This window comes from Python bivittatus, unplaced genomic scaffold (assembly GCF_059951505.1).
Source record: "Python bivittatus isolate LINGU-HERP-01145 unplaced genomic scaffold, Pbiv_v1 ctg000330_np1212, whole genome shotgun sequence".
NCBI lineage: Eukaryota > Metazoa > Chordata > Lepidosauria > Squamata > Pythonidae > Python > Python bivittatus.
Genome location: NW_028277058.1, coordinates 46,868,480 through 46,889,381, shown reverse-complemented (window position 1 = coordinate 46,889,381; position 20,902 = coordinate 46,868,480). Strand labels below are relative to the sequence as shown.

The following is a 20,902-nucleotide window of genomic DNA, read 5'->3' as shown; positions in this document are numbered from 1 at the left end:
AGTAAAGCTTAACCTGCTTTTCTGTGGGGTCACCATACATTCAGGGTAACAGAAGAGCTGTCCAACAAGAAAAAAGTTGCTTTAGCAATGACTATGGTCCAACCTAGTTTTATAGATAAAGTTTTTGTTCCAACTTTCCTGGCTTCTCATCAGTAAAACTCAGTTATGTAATGTACTACTAGCCTCAACACTGTGTCTCTAATTATGGATCATGATCTGGTAGCACCTTTCCTGACTAACACATTTTATTAAAAAGTATAAGCTTATGTGAGTTGCAGTTTGCTTCATTAGATGCATAGGGGAGGTGGATGGATGTAGGACTTAAATAGGAGTGAGACTGCAGGGGGAAAAGGGAGGAGAAGACAGGCTGGTTATGCAGATGCAGATTTCATGTAAGACAGGTTACAATTACCTTATTAATTAACAATTATAATGTGTATATCTGGGCATACTGTCACCTTTCTTTATGTCGTTTGGAAGTTGGTCTTGAACGGGAAGATGGGGCTGGTTAAGGAACTTTGTCCCCTTCAATACTATAATATTCTTGATTGGAGCATTTCAGTAAGTGGAGGTATGCTAGAAATTATAAATATCCTCTGATCCTTCTTGACAGCATGAACGAACAAGATCAAGTATTGAATTGTCCTCTCATTTAGCTTGAGTAGATCCTCCTGGGAAAATGAGAAGGGAGAGATCCCTATACAACTTTTCTAAGCCTTTGTCTCTGACACCATCACTCCCAGTTCTCCAGAAAGGACTCTTTTTAGCTTTCTTTCATCCACAAAGAAAATTAGGTAACTCCCTCTCCACCTTTCCCTACTCTGACTAGTGCCCATAGTTGACAATGTCTTGTCAGAGAGGCTGGCTCATAAACTTTGAAGCATCTCCACTTCACCTTCACCTCCAGGATAAATTGGAGAACGCTGAGGTAATTCCTCTATAAAACTGCCAATGCACAAAGACTCTGCCACTGAGGCTTTCTCTTACTTCATATTATTAGACAAATTCCTGAAACAATGTGCATGTATGAGCAGATAACTTTACTTCCGTGATAGAACATCATATAGCTTTCCAAGACTTAGTCAGTATATATGGTTTGGTGACACTGCCTTTGGTAAATGCCAGTTAACTAGTGGTTGAGGTTCAGTAATAACAGCTCACAGCAATGGAAGAATATTCTTATAGTTATAAAGAACATTAATGAAAATAGGGGTGTCACACTAAACGTGTCTCATGTAGCCTCTTTCCTCTTCCTGCTCTGATCCTTGTCGTTATTTTTCTCTTCCTGCAGAGCTTTGTAAATGGCTATCCTAAGAAAAACCAATTTAAGGCCATTTGATCCAAGTCAGACAGTTGGGCCTAGTGAGGAAGGCTTTTGATTAGAAGCCAGAAAACTATGACCCTTCTCTTGCCTTTAACATGGAAGCTAACTGGGTAACTTTCGGCTAGTCACTTGCTCTCAGCCCTAGGAAGAAGGTACTGGCAAGCTGCTTTTGAAAATATTACCAAGAAACTTCAAGCTTGTTTCTGTAGTCACCAGGAATCAGGGTTGTCTTGATGGATCATAACAACCCAAGTGAAGCTTTCTACCTTAAATAGCTGCACAATGGGGGAAGATACCTCCTGTTCCCAAGGATTTTCACCTTTGTCATCTCACAGTGATTTTGGCCCAGTAGCAGTACAGCTTGATTTTCGTTTTTTCCTTGTCAACCAAGCACGATCAACTGCCATTTGTTGGTTCTTTGACTGACCTGATAAAACCCCAGACTAATCTATTAGCCATGCAGGGAGCTCATCAGGAATCTGACCCAAGCCATGCCTTATTCAATCACAAGACTCAAAGAGGAGGAAGAGTGTCATTTCACAGCCAGTGGAGACTTTGATCTACCATTGTTTTGCAGATGTCTGAGCCCACATAGCGTCAATGCTAGGCTTGAGACCGTACCAAGACACTGGCTCAGCTTGATGCATTGTTTTGGAAATACTTATAAATATTAGCTCTAGAACTTCCAAATTTTTTTAGAAAATAAAAGCTGACTCTCCACTACATGTGGAAAACTAGGGCTGTCCCAAGTTATTTTATTGTTTGGCTTCCACATGACTAAGAATTCAATCTTAAGTCAACATTGATAACTGGATAATGTTCCTATGGCACATGAGAGATTAAAAAGTGCAAGATACAGGTGGCCTTGTCCTTGTTGGCACTTCCTCCCTCAGCACCTGCCTAATGATAGGATTAGCCTTAAAAATTGCTTAGAAAAGTCCCAATTGTGAAGGTGGTTTTTTTTTTCTTTAATAGTATCTCTGATCTTGAATCACTGTGAAGTACAACTCAGTTTTGTTTTTTTTTAATTGTAAAAGTATTTATGTCGTGATCTCCCAAACAGGTTACACTAAAAGAAAATACTTGAATATATCAGGTTATCAGTCTGGAAGGATATTTTTTTCCCATTTGAGATTGCAAATTTCAGTTCAGAGAAAATCGAATCACGAACTAACACAGTTTAATTGAGGTTGCAAACCTGTGTGTAACTTAGTTGGAAGTAAGACCCCTAGAATCTAATTGGACTTGATTTTAAATTAGCAGAATCTTTCTGCAAGGCTGGGATCAATCAGGCAAGCTCTCAGCAAGGCCTTTTACCTTTGATGTATTTGTATCTAAACAGCTATCCTGCTCTGCATGCATTTTCACAGACGTAGAGGTAGAGCATTTGGACTGGAAGTAACAGTAATCTACTTTGCAATTCTATAGCATGATTCTTCTTCAGTGTATTCTTTATTGTATTCCCCCAGAGAAAAAACACCCAGCACTTCACTGTAGAAATGTGGAAACAGATGAAGTTCTTTCTAAGTGAACCTGAAATAATAATAGCTTAATCAGAATACCGTTATACAGTAAACATCCAGATTCCCCAGTGCAGTGGCCGTAAGCTTCAGAAGAAACACCTTTTTTTATGTTCCCTTGAGCTTTGTTTCCACTGTGCTATTAATGTATCAGCTACAAGAAAAGAAGCTCAGAGAGGAAGAGAATCTAGTCCTTTCCTTTCTCTGAACTGAAGCCATTGTTTCATCTCCTATCAACACTTCTTGACAGAAAAAGGGAGAAAATGAATTTGAGGGAAATAGCAGGATGGAGTTTCCAAAACGATTGAGATCAGCATTTTTTTCTCCCTGATCTTTAAGAAGAGATCAGAAAAAATGAAAGTTTTCTGATTCCCCCATACCCTGGAAAACTTGGTTAATTCCCAAACAAGGATGAGCAGAGCTTTGCTGAGCTTAACTGTTTCAATTAAAGGCTGGGCAAAGTCTGTGTGAGCTATAATCTATACAAACACAAGGAAGATAATGATGGAAATGAAATAAAAACACAACAAGAGAGGATTCTTAATCCATTGGTTACACTTCAAAAACAAGACCAGATAATTTGGAAAACTTCTAGAGTAGGAATTAATACAATCTGTAATACAATACAGAAGATTTTACAACAGATTCCCTCTAGGAGGAGCTAGAGAATAAGGAATATGTTCAAGCCTGCAGTTCTAAAGTTTGTTTCTTTTATTACTTATCAAAATGAAGAAGCAGATATTCTTGGTATAATCAAAGTAAGTTCCTGGTGCATCACGTTCTCTGAGATGTTGGAGCTTGGCTGGATGACAACTTCAAGTCATGCATCAGAAGCTTGTAAAGATTTACAAAGGATTCTGCCCAGGTGTCTTTCTGATGTCCTTGGGACTGAGCTGTCCTGTATGCTGTGTAGACCATTGTCAACACTGTCCTTTCAAAATCTTCCTTCTTTAGCATCCCAGGGTAGCCTGACAGCCTGGAGCTTAATCTGCGTATTTCTGTAATATTTTTTGGAATAACATCATTACACAGAATGTCAAACATCATTGCCTTCCTGGTTGAAGCAAGTTCCTCATCTTTGACAGTGATTTTTAGGTCATCACTAATTTCCAGCTCACCTAGAAGAAACTGGGATAAAAGCACAGAAAAAAAGCTTTAAACCGATTCTGGTTTTGTGCTTATAATTAATAGATGAGGTGATAAAATGCTGTCTGGATTGTATAGAGCAGGGGTCCCCACACTCTACAGCTCATTGACCCCTTTATGAAGTTTCAGATTGTTCATCGACACCCAAACATTATTATATGAAAATAATTTAATAAATGCTACTTTAACTAATAGTACTACAAGCAACAACCACGACCCCTTGGATAGTCCCATTGACCCTTGGGGGTTGATACTGACCACTTTGGAGAACCCTGGAAGAGTCATCAGATGTAATGCTTTTTCCAAGGAAGAAAACATATGTACATAGAAATGGATAAGATGTTCATTTAGATTAGATGTCATGGATTAGAGTTGGAGCCTACCTATTTAGAAAGCTGCTTTCTGTTGAATCAAATCTATCTATACTAACTACTCTGGTAATGGATTTCTAGAGTCTTTTCCAACACTGCAGAATGGGAATTTCACTTGTTAGAGGGCAGGACTTCAATGTCTTAGGTAGCTATATGGCACTCCCAAAAGCTTACAGAAGCAGAATAAATTATGGGGGAAAGTGAATTTTCCCAAGAACTATGTATTTTTCTGTCTTTATTTTCTTGTTCCAAGCAATTTTCATGTTCATCTGTTTCAGTATGTATTGTTTGGATTGTGTTCTATTAAAAATAGTTCATTTATGCTGTATGGTACATGTACATTGTTCTAGAAAGGTATGACCTAACTAATGAGCTAAATAAGTAAAATAGCAGAATAGATTATACTTAACAAAGGGAATTGTGTAACTTTCTTGCTTTGCTTAGTATACACAGAATGCAGAATTCAGATTTTCTTATTGCAGGATATGGTTCATTATTTTTTTTATAAGTCACCCTGATAATGTAACTGATGGGCAAGGCACACATCTAATTTATTGATTAATTTTAATTTTAATTTTTTTTAAAGTACATTGGAATCAAGATAAAGAGGGGAGTGAAGATTTTGCTTCAGATGAGCTCAAACATCTCACATCTCTGAAACTGGCAGACATTTTTTTAGAATGACATCAGAAACCTGCACAGTAACTCCACAAGGTGGCAACATTTGTGATCTTTCCCATTTTTTGTTGCCATGAAGTTGTGTCATCTTCTTGAGCCATTGCTCAATGGTCCCTTCCCCAAAAGGGCTGGATTTGGAAGTGTACTTTTGCTCATACTAAACCTCAAATAGAAGATCCACATCATCCTGAGACTTCTGAAGCACCGGGTTAAGAAGAGCTGCTGAGGATCTCTTCACACGTTGAGCTGACGGGAAAAACATAGCTGAGGAAGAAAGAAGAGAGGATGGGAAAGAAGCGGTTAATGGATACAGTATCATAAGCTTCCTTCCTTCCTCATTTTGCCTGGCAGAACTTCTGTGCCTTTCAGAACTTAAAATAGGGGGGAAAAAATGTTGAACCTGTTTTTGTTTGGTGTGTTTTAAAAGCCAGCACCTGAGTTCTGCTTAGCCTTAGCTCAAGCTACAGCCTGCTTGTCTCCTAAAACTATTGTTCCAGTTTCCAGTAGTTTCATTCTCTCATTGGCTGACACCATCTCCCATAATACTAGAACTAATAGCAATCCAATGAAACTAACAGAAGATTTAAAACAGATAAGAGGAACTACTTTTACGTATAGCATATAATCAACCTGTAGAATATATTGCCCCAAGAACTGGTGTTGTCCATCAGTTTAGCTGGCTTTGAAAGGAGACTAGACAAATTTCTAGAAGGCACATCTAACAAGGGTTTCTAGAGGCATGGAGGCAGTCCAGTTCTATATACTAGGTACAAGGAAGCCACAATGGGAGAGGAGGGCTGCTTTGATTTCTTAGATGTCTCCATGTGAGATAGCTAGATTGGCTCCAGCAGGCATATTCTCATGTTCTTTGGGTCTTATGATATCTGATCTATTTTCTTACTTCTAGATGTGAATATTAAGAAATGCATGAAGACATTATAAACCTAATATTTGTCAGACTCATTAGGTATGTCTAGGTACTGTAGATCTTCATAGAGGGAGTTTGCTTTTGATAAAGGCTTGATTGAAGCAACATGACCCCCTCACTTCTAAACTTTACACTACACTGGTTTTTGCTACCAACTGCTGGAATGCTTGGTATGGGCTGTGGAAAGTCCTGATGCTGTTCTTCAGAGCAGAAGGGGAACAGGACATTCCTTGTGTACATTGGAGGTGGTCATGGATCCAAAGCCACTTCATTCCTCTGGCACAGCCTTGGATAAGATCCACAAATTACATCTTATATTAGATCCACCAAATTATACTATAGACACAATAATTTTTAGGGCTGTGCATGAATAAACATGATTGGAAGAAATGCTTTGGACCTTAGGTAAGCATGCAACCTTTCTGCTATTCATTTAAGCATATGTATCCTTTATTCAGGCATAAACACACACACACACACACACACACCTTAAAAAAAAACAACTGCTTCTTTGTAAGTAAGTTGTATTTAAAATGTGGTCGTTTAATGATTTGCACCAAAGACTAAAAAAAAAAAGTACATGGCTGCCTTAATGAATAGTAGTACTTGCACCTCTACTCAAAGTACTTCATAATTATTTTTGAAGTGTGCAGAATCCTAATAATTTTTCGTTGGTTTCAACAAGATAAAATATATAACCAAAAAAAAAAAATGCTGATCCTTCCTGTAATGAGCCAATGTTCACTGGTCTAAATCCTCACTCTGACCCAAAGGAGGACCTGGAGTGGGAAGTCATCTACTGTAGCAGCATCTTCTTTACTAGATAACATGATGTTATCAAATGCCTTTCTCACTCTACTCTCAGCCATTCTAGAAAGGATCAATACCCCTTCAGGGAACAAAGGATGCTCCTCAGAGGGGACAAGGTGGACAGTGGATCCAGACCAGCAGTCATCAGAAATTTCAGTATCTCTTCCTGAATAAGCTCCAACCAACAGGTAATTCCTCATTTTATTGCCACAACATTCCTGTAATGTAGACTTCAGACCTAGTCTTCAGACCAGAGTCCCCATTCCTATATTTCTTTCAGCACTGCTTTCATCTTTGTCTACATTCAGTTCCTTCTGTCTGTGACAACTTTCTACATTGCAAATCAGCACACGAAACTCTCCTTAATTGTTTGGCAATTAAAACTTCAATCACCCAGCAGTTACAATGTTTATTTGCTAATCAATTGCTGGCAGTGATCCAGACAACAGTGATCACATTAATAATTTTTCAAACACCTTTCATGCAAATCTATGGCCAAGCCTAGCAACCATTTTGGCATCCATTTCATAGACATCTGACAAAGCTCTTCTTCACACTAATGTATGTGTTAGTCTTTACCATCTGACATAATTCTTCATTGTTTTGAAAGGGAATGCTGTGGTAGATCTTTTGCTTGTGCTGGCCCCAGAATATAGACTTCACTACCATTTCAACTAGAACAGTATGCAAAGTTGGAAGTTTCCAGGAATTTTTCCTTAAGCAAGATAAAGAGTACTTGGAAATTCAAAAGTCTAAAAAAGCTGAAAAAGTTTGGATTCAAATACATAGATCGGTACAGAGGATTTTAAAGATTAATATTCAGTTGAAGCCAGAACGTTTCCTTTTAGGACTGATGGATACACAGTCAGAAAAGAGTCATGGTAAATTACTTCAATATATGATTACTGCGGCGAGATTATTATATGCACAAAGATGGAAAGATTCGGCACTAACCACTACGGAGGAATGGTTGGTGAAATTGACAGAACTTGCTGAGATGGCCAAAGTGACTTTTTTCATTAGAGAAAGGTCATTATTGACATTCATCAATGACTGGAAATCCCTTATAGAATTTTTGTGTAAAAAGGAAAATGATTTTGTGACTTACAGTTTTGATGATTAGAAAGAATAGGTTATAGAAAGAAGTGAAATATGATGTCATCTTAGAGAGAGAAGATTGATTAGAATTGTTGTATAACTGCTGAAAGGAAGATCAGAAGCCATTTCTATATAATATACATACAGAATTGATATATATATATATATATGTCTGTGTGTGTGTGTGTGTGTATGTGTGTATACACACACACACATGTATATATGCACGCACACACACACACACTAATGTTTTCTGTTCTTTCATTTCCTTCTTTTTAATATCTTCTTTTCTTTTTGCCTTTTCTGTTTTTCTTTTCCACATTTACTTTATATTTTTTCTTTCTTCAAACATATTTATTATCTATGTAAAATCTTTCAATAAAACTATTTTTTAAAAAAGGAAATTCAAAAGTCTGCACACTATTTTGTAAACCTTCAACTGGTCTAGTAAACACAATGTCTTAATAGAAATTTGGAAATTTTTTGGCTCATGGTCAGCAAAACTTCCTTCCTTCCTTCCTTCCTTCCTTCCTTCCTTCCTTCCTTCCTTCCTTCCTTCCTTCCTTCCTTCCTGCCTGCCTGCCTGCCTGCCTGCCTGCCTGCCTGCCTGCCTACATACATACATACACACACATATATCAATTCTATATATATTATATAGAAGTGACTTCTGATCTTCCTCTCAGCAGTTATACAACAATTCTAATCAATCTGTTCACTTCAGTTAAAGAGGACGGCTCTACTGACACCCACAGAGAATAGTCGTTCTCTTTCAACATGCCTTCAGCTAAGTCACCTTTCTTGCTGTTAAAGTCAGCATTGTTCCTGCATATGGCCCACTTGAACAGCTACAAAGATAAAAAGGATGGCTTAAATTAAGAAAATGATGTCAGAAAAAGAGTTAATTCCCCCCTTCTTCTCAGCAGGTTGGCACTGCTGCTGCTGCTACTTTGAATTAAAGCAAAACAAAGCAAAGCCAGTATCACAGTTTTGTCTTTCTAGAGTTGGCTTCCGAGTAATCACTTCTGGCTTTGGAATACCTCAATTCTAAAACTCCAATAACACTATGAAGTAGGTAGACCGGAAAAGAAAAATCTAGGGCTGAGTCAATATAATGGGTTAAGCCAAAACAGAAAAATCACATGAAAATGTTGCATGTTGTGTGAACCTAGCCTTGATTCTTCATTTTCAGCCTAACATGCTAAACAATGCATATTAAATTATAATGTAATTTTTTTAGTTTTGCTTAGCATGCTATGTAAACCCACCAATGTGGTTTAAAAACCATGATTTATGACATTGTGTTCATATGTCTAGCCCACATGGCTTATTCAATAACCCCCCAAAGCTTGGCCAAATGCATTGTGCAAACATAGCTGTTGCCTCCTTGGGCTACATCCAACACTTTAGGCCACACTGGGTCTCCAATAATTTACTCACACTTCTTTATATTTCAGGGTTATTCAAGGCTGGTCTTGCTCTTCTGTTCCAAGTCATGCAGTATTCTGATATATCCACTTCTCCCTGATTTTTGTTTCCCATTTATTCATAAGCTTTCTGGCTTTGTTTGCCTGCTTGCTTTTTGCCCCACGTTTTACTTTTCTGAGAATGAAGGCAAAAAACCCAAACCCAAAAACAAAACCCAATCTGAAATGGAGAAAGATGGGCCATTAGAACTTGGCCAAGTGTTTGTCAAAAGTCATGCACAAACTTTTTTGCTGACTCGGCTCCCTCTTACATTGCAACACGAAGTGTTTATTCAGTATCCATGAAGAACATGGCTGTATTAATGGGATTTGCTATCCCATTCTTCCTCCTCTGGAGAAGTTTATATAAAGCAATGATTTCTTCTCAGTGTGTGCTAATTTATTTTAATGATGCAACTGATTTCTGTAATGTACAGTTGACTTCCGGTGAGGATTTATGGTGAACCAGGTGTCCCTGAAGGAGCGAGGACGGCATTGCAGTGGAGATTGGTGGCCAGATGGCAAATTCTGGCCAGCGAAGTCTCTCCAGAAAAAGGAGAGATCGTGCGATTGCCCACTTGTACTCCGGACAGCTGCTCCTTGCGAGTAGACTGCAGGACCTGCGAGTCGAGTGGTTGGGAGTCGAGGGATTTCAATCAAGCTCACAGCCGTAATGTAGCCTATATGGACATAAGGTTCACCAAGGTTCGTTTATTAATCACTTTTGGAAATTGCTTTTTAACTGCTTTTCAGTTTTTAGAACCTTTGGATTGACATGTTTTATAGTACTGGGTGAGTTTCCTTCAATTCTTAGTGAAAGAAGTTTTAACTACAAGTTTAAGGAATTAAAAAAGGAAACAGAAGATTCCTGATCCATTATAGAGCTGGATTTCACATGCAGCTAGTTTCAAAATCTAGAGTGCAGTCCTTGATCACCAGAATCAATGGAAGCTCCTTAGGAACCACAATGGATAGGATTTAGCTCTGCTTTGTCTATTGTGAGTTGTAGTGGCTTTTCCAGAATCTCAGGCAGAATTTATTCAGTCTCCTACTGCTTTGCTTGCTGACCCCATCATATAGATTTTTTTTAAAATGGGAAAAGACAGAATCTTAGTCCTCCTAAAGATAAAACATGTGTATCAAATGAACAATAATGCTACTTCTTCTTGATGTTTTTATGGTGGTAGTCCTACAATATTCTAATTATTTTGTAGTTTTTGTTAATACTTTGCAGAAATAATGTCTTGCCTTTTTTCCTATCGGTTGCTATCCTACTGGTTGAAAAAGGATTTGCTTTCTCAATTGATTTCAAAAGAAAAAAAAAAGACTGAATGGTTGAATATGTACTGTTAATCAAACTCCATAACATAAAGTAAGCCAGAACAGAAAACAGACTGATTGCCACTAACCTGCAAAGCATGCCCTAATTCCCAATGTGGCAATAATTTTAACCAGGTTTTCATTGAACCAGAACCCAACCTAACCCTAACTTCATACAAATTGCAATAAGAATATATAACATTAACCTAACCCTTAACAAAAAGTAACCAGAACAGAAATTTGAGACTGCCACTAACCTTAACAGTGAGCCCTTATTCCTATAATGACATTCATTTTAACCCAAGATTTCAATGGACTGGAACTCTAACCCTAACCTTAATTCTAACCCTAACTTCACATAAATTCCAATAGGAATGGGGAGTGTTAACCTATCTCCCCCTCAAAACAAACAAACAAACAAACAACAAAAAATATCAAGCATAACAGAAAGCTAAGAGTGCCCAAAGCCTTAAAAACACATCTTAATTTTTGCAGGGGAAGAAAGCTTTTGAGATGTTAGATTTTGACACAGCACTAGTTTCTCTTGTATTTTAGTCTGACCAGTTGGATCAGTCTCTCTGGGTCCTGCTTTGAGGGAAGGTGAACTACAGATAATAAAAATAATCTCTCCCGCTAACGCTGGACATGGTCCTTACATATTGGTAGATTTATATACGGCTGCTGGGCCAGAGGGAGATAGCAACAGGTTTAGATGGATCTTGACATTGCAAAAAGAGTTTTAGAAGGCTGAGAGGGTAACTATTCCTGTGTTGCTATGCATCCAACTATTGTTGTTGTTGTTGTTCAGTCGTTAAGTTGTGTCCGACTCTTTGTGACCCCATGAACCATATCGCGCCAGGCCTTCCTGTCCTTCACTGCCTCCCTGAGTTTGCTCAGTTTCATGCTCATTGCTTCAGTGATGCCATCTAACCATCTCATCCTCTGCCGTCCTCTTCTCCTTTTGCCTTCAATCTTTCCCAGCATCAGGGTCTTTTCCAAAGAGTCCTCTCTTCGCATTAGGTGACCAAAGTATCTGAGCTTGAGCTTCATTATCAATCCTTCCAATGAGCAATCAGGGTTGATTTCCTTTAAGATTGACTGGTTTGACCTCCTAGCAGTCCAGGGGACTCTTAAGAGTCTTCTCCAGCACCACAGTTCAAAGGCATCAATTCTTTGGGGCTCAGCCTTCTTTATGGTCCAGCTCTCACAGCTATACATTACTACTGGAAAAACCATAGCTTTGACTATGCGGATCTTTGTCAGCAAGGTGACGTCTCTGCTTTTTAATATGCTATCTAGGTTTGCCATAGCTTTCCTCCCAAGGAGCAAGCGTCTTTTAATTTCATGGCTGCAGTCTCTGTCTGCGGTGATCTTGGAGCCCAAATAAATGAAGTCTGTTACTGCTTCCATTTCTACCCCTTCTATTTGCCAGGAATTGATGGGTCCAGATGCCATGATCTTAGTTTTTTTAACGTTGAGTTTCAAGCCAACTATGTAGATGCTCAAAGGAATGATCAGGAAAAGGCAAACTCATGAGCAAGCACTTGTCCTATCACTGAAAAGAAAGGACAAGGGACAGGAGAAAGCAGCAGATGGAAAAAGAAACAATCATAAAGAGGAGACAAAGAGATGAATGAAGTGTAACTGTGGTTTTCCTTTTGGCCCATCTTTTTTTGAACAGTGTTTGTGATATTATAGTGAGTGATTTCACTGTAGTGTTTCTAACCCTTGTTGGTGGATGTAACTTACTCAGAGCCTTCATTAACCAAAGTAAGTAAATAGCTAAATATTTTTAAGTGCTTTTGGAGAATGTGCTTGCTTTATCTCCATGGTAGATTAAGATCTATGAGCCAGGGTGAATTATCATTTGTTGGCTAAAGGCCATATTCAACTTTTTTGAGGGGCTGAGAGCCACAGTGTGGATGAACAGGACCCTGCAGGATGTATTTTGAGAACTTTTTGGTTGTTTTAACATTTCTATGCTTGTTTTAAGGGGGTTATCCACAATTTTCATGTGTTTTCTACCTAAAAAAGACTAGGCCATTATATCATCAGGTTTCAGAAAGGATCCCGAGGGCCCCAGAAGAGAGACTCAAGGTCTGCAATTGGAGTTGCAGTTGCCTATCTCTGTAACAGAAAAACTAATAATGATAAAATATTTTGAAGTGATAAGACAGGTAAAGATATTGGTGGTTGGTTTTCAATAGTAGTCAGTTTATACTTAGACTAGATATAGCCATACTGGTTCCACCAGGACTGCAGGCATGATATTTATACAGGAAAGGTGCCAGAAAGCACAGAAATAATGCTATGAACTGTACAATCAAAAGCAACACAGAGGACATGGTCTGCAACAACAGGGCAAAAATAAAATTCTAATGAACTTCCTCAAGGACATCCATGGTAAACTATTTGCGATGAACAAAAGAAGAGAATTAAGTGAGAGGAGCAAAGAAGAAAAATCTGAAGGCAAACAGTTCACAAGATGATATTAAAAGGGAAGGGCAATAGAAGCAATGTCTGCATGTTCAGTGATGCGTATATGCACATGTGTGTCTTTCCTTCAGACTTTCAGCTGCATTTCTCAAAAGATTCCAGCTCACAACAGGGAGCCTTTGGAGACTCATATAAATGGGAAGTGGTACACGCATATAGTAATACATAAATATCATAAAGAAGGATTTGCACTAAATAAATAGATGAGTGAGATCCTGAGACTTCCAACTAGTTATTACAGAAATGATTACTGATGGGTTTTGCCATTCAGGGAAATGGGAGAGGGGAATATTTGAAAAGAAAGAGAAAGAATGGAAGAAAGGAGGGAAGGAGTGAAAGAGGACTGCTCCACATTCTCAACTCTAAGCATTGCTGCAATCTGGAGAAATAATTTGAAAGCAGAACTTTCCAAACCTTTAAAATAGCCAACTCACCTTGGCTGTATAAGAAATAGATGTGCTACAAAAATCTAATTAGAGGGGGTGGAAGTTACAGGGCATTTTGCTCCATTTCAAATCCCACCATTATGGAAATAAAGGGTGTGCCATTTTCCAGGCTGTCTTGGTAGAAAAAAGAAAGCAAAATGCAGCAACTAATCTCTTCAGAGATATACAACTAAAGAAAGCAGAGCAGAAGCCTTTTTATCTGCCCTATTGTTCCACCCAATCTTCTCTTCTGCTTTGAGGTGTCAGAAGAATTGTCAGCAGACAAAACATCCAGTTTAGTCTGATTCAAGTAGAATCAGTCCTATTTTTCCCCATGTAAGAAAAGAAAGAAATGAATTCTATAAAGTAAAAAAGCACATACTATCAATCTTGTAAGTAATCTGCTGGAAAATGTTTATGAGAATTCAGCTTTTATATTTTCCAATATTAAAAAATGTATCTCAATAATTTGCTGAAGCCCAAATTTGGCTGGGTATTGTGTTTGGAACAGACCTATAGAAAAGATCATTATAGGCTTAGACAAGCCAAAAGTACTGTATGTCCCAATAGGCAAAAAACTTCTGTAAGGGCATGGTATATCATGTTTTAAAATGTATGCAGCTGTTAATTACATTGACTTTCCATTAATACCAATTATTAAAAGTTATCAACTTTTCCCAATGATTTCAGTGGGACCTCAATACAACTAAATACAAGTTAAATACAATTGGAGTCTAGTTTTACTTAGACTTCCTTGAAATTCTTGTTTGTTGCCAAAGTTCACATAAAAACCTGTCATGCCATTGGTGAATTCTTATTCTTAATTCTTAATTTTCAAGTGTTTTTCTGCTCCTGAATGCTGAGTGAAAAGCATCCAAGTTGTCATTTCAATTCAGTGACTACTGCTGTAAAACTTCTTGGTTCAGAAAGTAAGATGAATTTCCCAGTCTTGTTTGTCCAGTTTTGTTTTCTACTTCCAAAGAATTTTACTTCTTATAATCAATTCTGAAATTAAATTATATCCTGTAGTTTTCATTTACCCTTCTAATATGGAAATATTAGAATGACAAAATTCAAGCAGAAATAGCTAACTAACTGGAAAATGGTGGTGGTGTGACAGTTCTGATAGTACCTCAGAAGAATCGAAGAAGTCCAACTTCCTATTTCTGAAACAGACCAATGTATTTACCTTGGGAATCCCATGAACAGAACATAAGAATAGTATCACCCTAATTTTATTATATTATGTTAAACAGCAGGTTTTCAGTGGTATTAATTGCCCATCATAATTAAAGCTCCCTGCAGCCAAGCTGACTAGTAGCTATTGATAAGACAAAAAACAGATAGTTGTTTAATTTACTTGTAACATTATTTAAAACTGATTACTATCAACATAGCATCAGGGAATCCAGTAAGTTCATTGTGGACTTTGTGTGTGTACTGAATCATCTAGCAATCCATTGCTTGTGATAACCCTAAATGGTAGTATCTTGAGAGATTAAACTTGCTGCTTCATTTGCTACTGGATGGCAAAGCCCATGCATAACTCATAAGCTGCCATGAGGATAGGTGAAAGGATAACTTAATATTTGGATGGCCTAATGAGGCAGAAAGATATTGGAATAAGGTCCCAAGGTTTACATCTGCAGATGTAAGGTCAGGAGGAGTTCTGGAGATCTGAAGGTCAAGATTTCAGAGAGGTCATGCCTGATAGGGAAGTTAAGGAATTAGAAATACCTGTGACATTCGTTGGAAAGTCAGAAGTGGAGTCTGATGTATGTGGCTGAACCAATAGTTCAAGCCAAGACGCTTTATGAAATTCTAGCACATTTGTTCAGATCTCCTACTGGATCCAATATTATTCCCCTATGGTTGTGCTTAGAAATATATCCCTTTGCTTTTCTTTTGGAAATAAAAAATAACCCCTTGAAGAGAATGTGAAACATACTATTTCTAAATTATAACATATACCCAGAAAATATTTTACCCATTCTGTACCCTTTTTTGATAAATTTATTAGCTTGGAAGAAAGCTAGATTAAGAGGTCAAGAATGTCACAAATCCACACACACACACATATAGAAAGAGAGAGAAAGAGTTGTAAAATATTTTAGATTCACATTGTATTTATATCCAATCTTCAGATTTAATGATTGGCTGTTTTTACTGCATTCAAATAATCTGTATTTTTTTTTAAATGTCACTGTCATTTGTCATCATTCCACAAAGAATGCTTTATGCTGAGCATTACAGACATCTGTTTTTAATCTAAATTACACTGATTCACCTAATCCACTTAAAAAAAAACTTGTAACAAGTGCTCCTTCTGATATTTAGCACTAAAAATGTGTGGTTTCCCATAATACATCACAAACAAAAGATTGTTTAGTTTAAAAAATATACACAAATCAGAAAAAAAGAGGAGGTCAATTAAGATGACCAGCTGTAAGGAAAACAAGGCTTAAAAGAAAGCTTGAAGGACTTTGATATCTTTAGCCTTAGAAAGAGAAGTCTGAGAGAAACATGGCTGCAATGTCTAAGGCAGATACTTAAGGAGTTGTTCAACAGAAGGGTCAAAACAGTCCACATGTTTCTACAGTCTGAAGTGCTGGACAGGACCAGCTCAAGAAATAATATTAAATCACTATTCTCACAAGGACTGAGACTCACATATTGTACTAAGCCATGATTTTCACAAAAATCGTTGGAGATACAAATCTCAATCAGCTGGTTTCATCAGTTATGCTAGCCAGTCTTCACTAAACTTGGGCTTGCTGGGTGGGAAATTCTGGATACTGAAATCAAGAGATGTGGAGGTTGCCCACATTGGGCAAAGTTATATTAACTCAGAAGCCATGGTTTAGAAACAAATGAGCTTGTTTCATACATCACATAGCTAAAACCAAACAGAAACGTATGGCTATCCAAGAGATATAACATATGATGTATTGGACCAGATGTCTCATAAATCCCCTTTAAATCTGTAATTCTGTGAAGAGATTGTCTTCAGAGATTCAAGTCAAGCAAAAGTAGCTTTTAAAAAACAGGGACAAATACAGGCTTTACCCTAGGCCAACATTCCCTTGAAAACTGTGGATTTAGGATTGGTCTCAAATATTCTGCTAAGAAATGTTTTACTTCTTCATTGTAGGAAGTTCCACATAGCAAGCACAGAGCCAGAGCCAAAAAAAGAGATGAAATTATGCCAGGACCTTATGAACACCTGGGAGGGTTGGTTTAACCCAAGGAGCCTCAAACTCATCAACACTCCCAATGTATGAAGTGGATTTTCCTATTAACGATCAGCAAAATGAATAATCTGGGATTACCCTTTTCAATACCATATTCTAAACATTACAAGAAAGCTTGCAGATGCAGCTGAATCTCATCAGAAATTAAATAGGAAATGTCTTACTCCATTTTTCCAAAAGAGAGCATGAACATGGAACTATGATGACTCCCAATCAATGACCTAAATGACCTTTTTAGTGAAATTATTTAAATTTTTAAAATAATTTTTAATAAAAAATAATAAAAAATTAAATAAAAGAAAATTTAGGAAATGTACATTTCCTACAAGATCCAGTTTTTCTTACATAAGACAAAAGCCGCATCAAGTGTTACCTAATTTGGTGTATTTTATCAGGTCTGCATTTTTATGCAACTGACAAAATTCACAAATTCACACCTCCCGGACTAATAAGCAGATCAAAATGCAATTATCTTTTGGGTTATGAACTTCCCTGTGCTTTGTAATGCAGCACTTGATTTAAAAATTACAGACAGAATGGTGAAAGATATTGCCAAAAGATCATATATTAGAGGAAAACACATAAAAAAGCATAACTGGTGAACGTTGTTACAAAACTACTAGGTTTATAACCCTCTTGTAGCTAGCCTTGAGGCACTAGTCAAGCAGGCCACCCTCCATATATAGAACAAATAAAATTAAATGAATAATACATATACCATGCCATAAATTTATAGAATTAAAGGGTTGGAAAAGATTTTGGAGACTATGGCCTGGACATCAAGTCCAGTGGCCCAGTGCTACAGGAATTTCAGTACAAGAAATATGATTTTCTAGCCATCTGGTCATGCAATATCTTTTCCTTCTGTACATTATACAACCAAGTGATTAGATTCTGAGCTACAAACATAGTAAGGAACACTTTATCAAGTCACTGTGTTATTTTTATTTGGCTAACAAAGAAATACATATGCTTTGCTTCTATAGTCTCTCTCTTTCCCCCCACCCCCCTCCACACACACCCTTGGGCCTATCACTGAAAAAGCACCAACACAGAAATACAATTCTGGACAACTGTAGCAAAGCTCTGTCTGTCATATCCTTACTTATTTACCTACAACATTTTTCTGTAATCTCATAACTTTTTAAAGCACAATAACTACATGCATAATATCATAATATATCCAAAGCAACCAAGCAATGTAGTCCCAATCCTTTACATTTTACTTTTCTTACTGGTAGAACACAGAAAATAATTTCTTAAATAGATCTTAATCTAATGGCAGGTTTATCCAATTGTCCTCATTCATCCATTAGCTCTGACCAATTGATTTCTGATTAAAAGGAAAGGCCATGTTGTTACTTTAGACTCTAAACTGATCCAGGAATGTGTAGCTGCACAAGGCAACCTTTATGTCATACTGCACCATCCAAGAAGCATTCTGACACTAAGAAGGACAGTTCAACTTCTGTTCTCCCTATTTTTCCTGCCCAGCCTGTTCCCCTGCCATATGAGATCAGGCTACAGCACTGTAGTTCAGAGGCTCTTCCAGGGAAATACAAATCACTGTAAAGCAGCGTTTTTCAAAGTGGGCTGGCCAGTATGCTGGCTAGGGAATTTTGGGAGTTGAACTCCATGCATCTTAAAATTGCCCACTTCAAAAAACACTGCTATAGAGTAAGGATGTACTCTCATCTTGTAAGGCATACTGACATTTTTAACTTTTCTAAAATGAACCCCAGGTTTATGCACAGTACCAAAGTGGCCCAGAGAAGATGGCATAGCTCATGGAAGACTACCAGTAATATTATCACCTGAGGTAGAAGATGACGTCCCTGACAGTGCATAGCACAGGACACCACCTTCTCCATTCTGCAGTATCTCAGGGCAGAAGCTAAGAATTCCAGTTACATTTGGTTTAAAGAAAAGTTGAGAACACTATGTGTATTAATTTCCATATTAACTTGGTCAATAACTGTTCTGTTGGGTGGATTCAACAGCAACCGCAGCTGAAACAAGCATTTAGTCATTCTAGGTTCCCTCCCGTACCTTTACGGCTGGCAGATCCAGCAAGATACAGAAGGTAAATGCTGGAGGTGAGCTGAAGAGGGTGTGTGATTGGGGCAGAAACAGGCATAGACTAGGGGAATCAGAGGCCTGGAGGAGTGGTCTGGATATCTAGAGGTGTCCAGTATGCCAGAGATTTCCCACCCCTGGTTTAAAGGAACTTAATATAGCAACCTTATTGAAGCTGACATCAAGAAAGGACACTGTCTGAAAATCTGTGGGCCTAGTATACACACAAACACACTTGAGTCAGAGCTGGTGACTACAAAGCCAAATTCATGTAGTTTTCTAGGCAACATTTCCAAAAGTGGTTTACCAATGCATTCTTCCTAGTCTGACTGACTGGCCCCAAGTCACCCAGTTAGCTTCCATGCTAATTCAGATTTCCTCTAGACCAGCATCTTAACCACCAGACCAAGATGGTTCATCTCATCTCATCTCATCTCATCTCATCTCATCTCATCTCATCTCATCTCATCTCATCTCATCTCATCTCATCTCATCTCATCTCATCTCATCTGCATCTGCATCTGCATCTGTATATATACAGATATAAACCCATACCCAGAGATACATTCCTCATTTATTATTCAAATTATAAATGAAAGCAGAACTGCCATACACATTTCAATGCAATGTGCTTAAAAGCAACCCAGTTTAAACAGAGAGCTCTTCAATGCGTTTAGGCTCAGCAAGGAGTGAATTCAGTTCCGCAGCCAACAGATCTTCTGTCTATGTGAACCAGCCCTGAACTTCCATCAAAAAGTTTGGCATAAAATTGCAGTACACACCCAATCGTTTTAATCCTCAACTTCCAAAGCAATTGAGGGAAAAAAATACATTCATTGCTCTCTTATTCCTTTATGTATTTATTTGCAGTAGATAAAGAAAGGAAAAGTATCCGATTGAATGGCTAAAGCAATAAACAAGAAGAAAAGAATCTACAAAAGCAGTAGACGTGATTTGGAAAAAAAAAACTTGTTGGATAAAGTATCAGCGTTGTATGCCTGCTTTTAAGCAATAGCATGTTTATATTTATAACTCTTACCTCGGTTCCACCTGGAGGGCACAATTCCATGAGCATTATAATACAGCAAGAGCAGAAACAGTATCTTCCGGTGCATCGCAAGTTCTCCAAAGCAGAGATTTCTCTGCTTCTATCTGATTTCTTGTATGCCAGGGGACAGCTGGTTAATTTTTCTCCTCTCTCCTCCTTTTGCAAAATGTGATGAGTATAACAGGGTGAAGTAGCAGCACCTCACTCTAGACTAATTTTCATTGGGGTCAGGGAATTCATTTGCACAGAAGGGCTCTATTTTATATCCACATCTGGAGTGACTCATGACGCATGCAGGCTTGCTGGCAGCTGGAGGGGTATAAATATCATTACATTTTTGTTTTGGGTTATTTTTTTTTTAGTAGTTCAGTTCCATTCAGTAGTTGAGCCAGCTGGAAATTTCCCTTGTGTCAACAGACAAAAGTAGCTGTATAAAAGAACACTATTAAATCTTCAAGGCCACTACCTCCTATGCACATATTTCTTGGTGACGCCTGTCTTCTTGAATGAGGCATTGACAGTTCTGGGATGCCAAACCAAGGGACTGGAGCATATTCATTGAAAGAATGCTGTGTACTTACAGGACCAATTTGTTTTACTGAGCACATGATGTGGCAACTTTGCCAAGCAGGTCAAAACTGGGTGGATGATATGAAAAAGTAAATCCTCGTGTAGACGGAGACACAAGATTTAGCTGTGGATGGAAAACTAAGCCATCAACTAATCAAGATCACTTTGGCATTCTTACTACATGTAAACCAAAGAATGGGAATGACATTTTTAGGCCTCAGTGATTTCATGTCTAAGACATATATAAAGGGATGCTTAATTCCTTCCCATTACATTCAGTAGGACTTGTTTATTTTGAGTTCAAAATCAAAGAAGGGTGCAGAAAGCAGTGGTGTAGTGGTTAAAGAGGTTAAAGAACAAGGGAGATTCATGTTC

The 20,902-nt window shown here is 37.9% G+C and overlaps 1 protein-coding gene across 1 annotated transcript; it reads right to left on the bottom strand.

The window, feature by feature from the left end:
• Window positions 1–2,399: 2,399 nt before the first annotated feature.
• FAM180A (family with sequence similarity 180 member A) lies at window positions 2,400–20,202 on the bottom strand. The gene is made up of 3 exons (XM_007431357.3): window positions 19,949–20,202; window positions 5,203–5,303; window positions 2,400–3,972 (listed from the first exon to the last, which is right to left on the bottom strand). The coding sequence occupies exons 1-3, from the start codon at window positions 20,022–20,024 to the stop codon at window positions 3,619–3,621; spliced, it is 531 nt and encodes a 176-aa protein (XP_007431419.1). The 5' UTR covers window positions 20,025–20,202; the 3' UTR covers window positions 2,400–3,618.
• Window positions 20,203–20,902: the final 700 nt, after the last annotated feature.

Coding starts and splice junctions, on each gene's coding strand:
- FAM180A (XM_007431357.3), bottom strand. CDS start 20,024: ATGCACCGGAAGATACTGTTTCTGCTCTTGCTGTATTATAATGCTCAT. Junction 5,304..19,948: donor GCCCTCCAGGTGGAACCGAG/GTAAGAGTTATA, acceptor TTTCTTCCTCAG/CTATGTTTTTCCCGTCAGCT. Junction 3,973..5,202: donor ATGTGGATCTTCTATTTGAG/GTTTAGTATGAG, acceptor CTTTTATCCCAG/TTTCTTCTAGGTGAGCTGGA.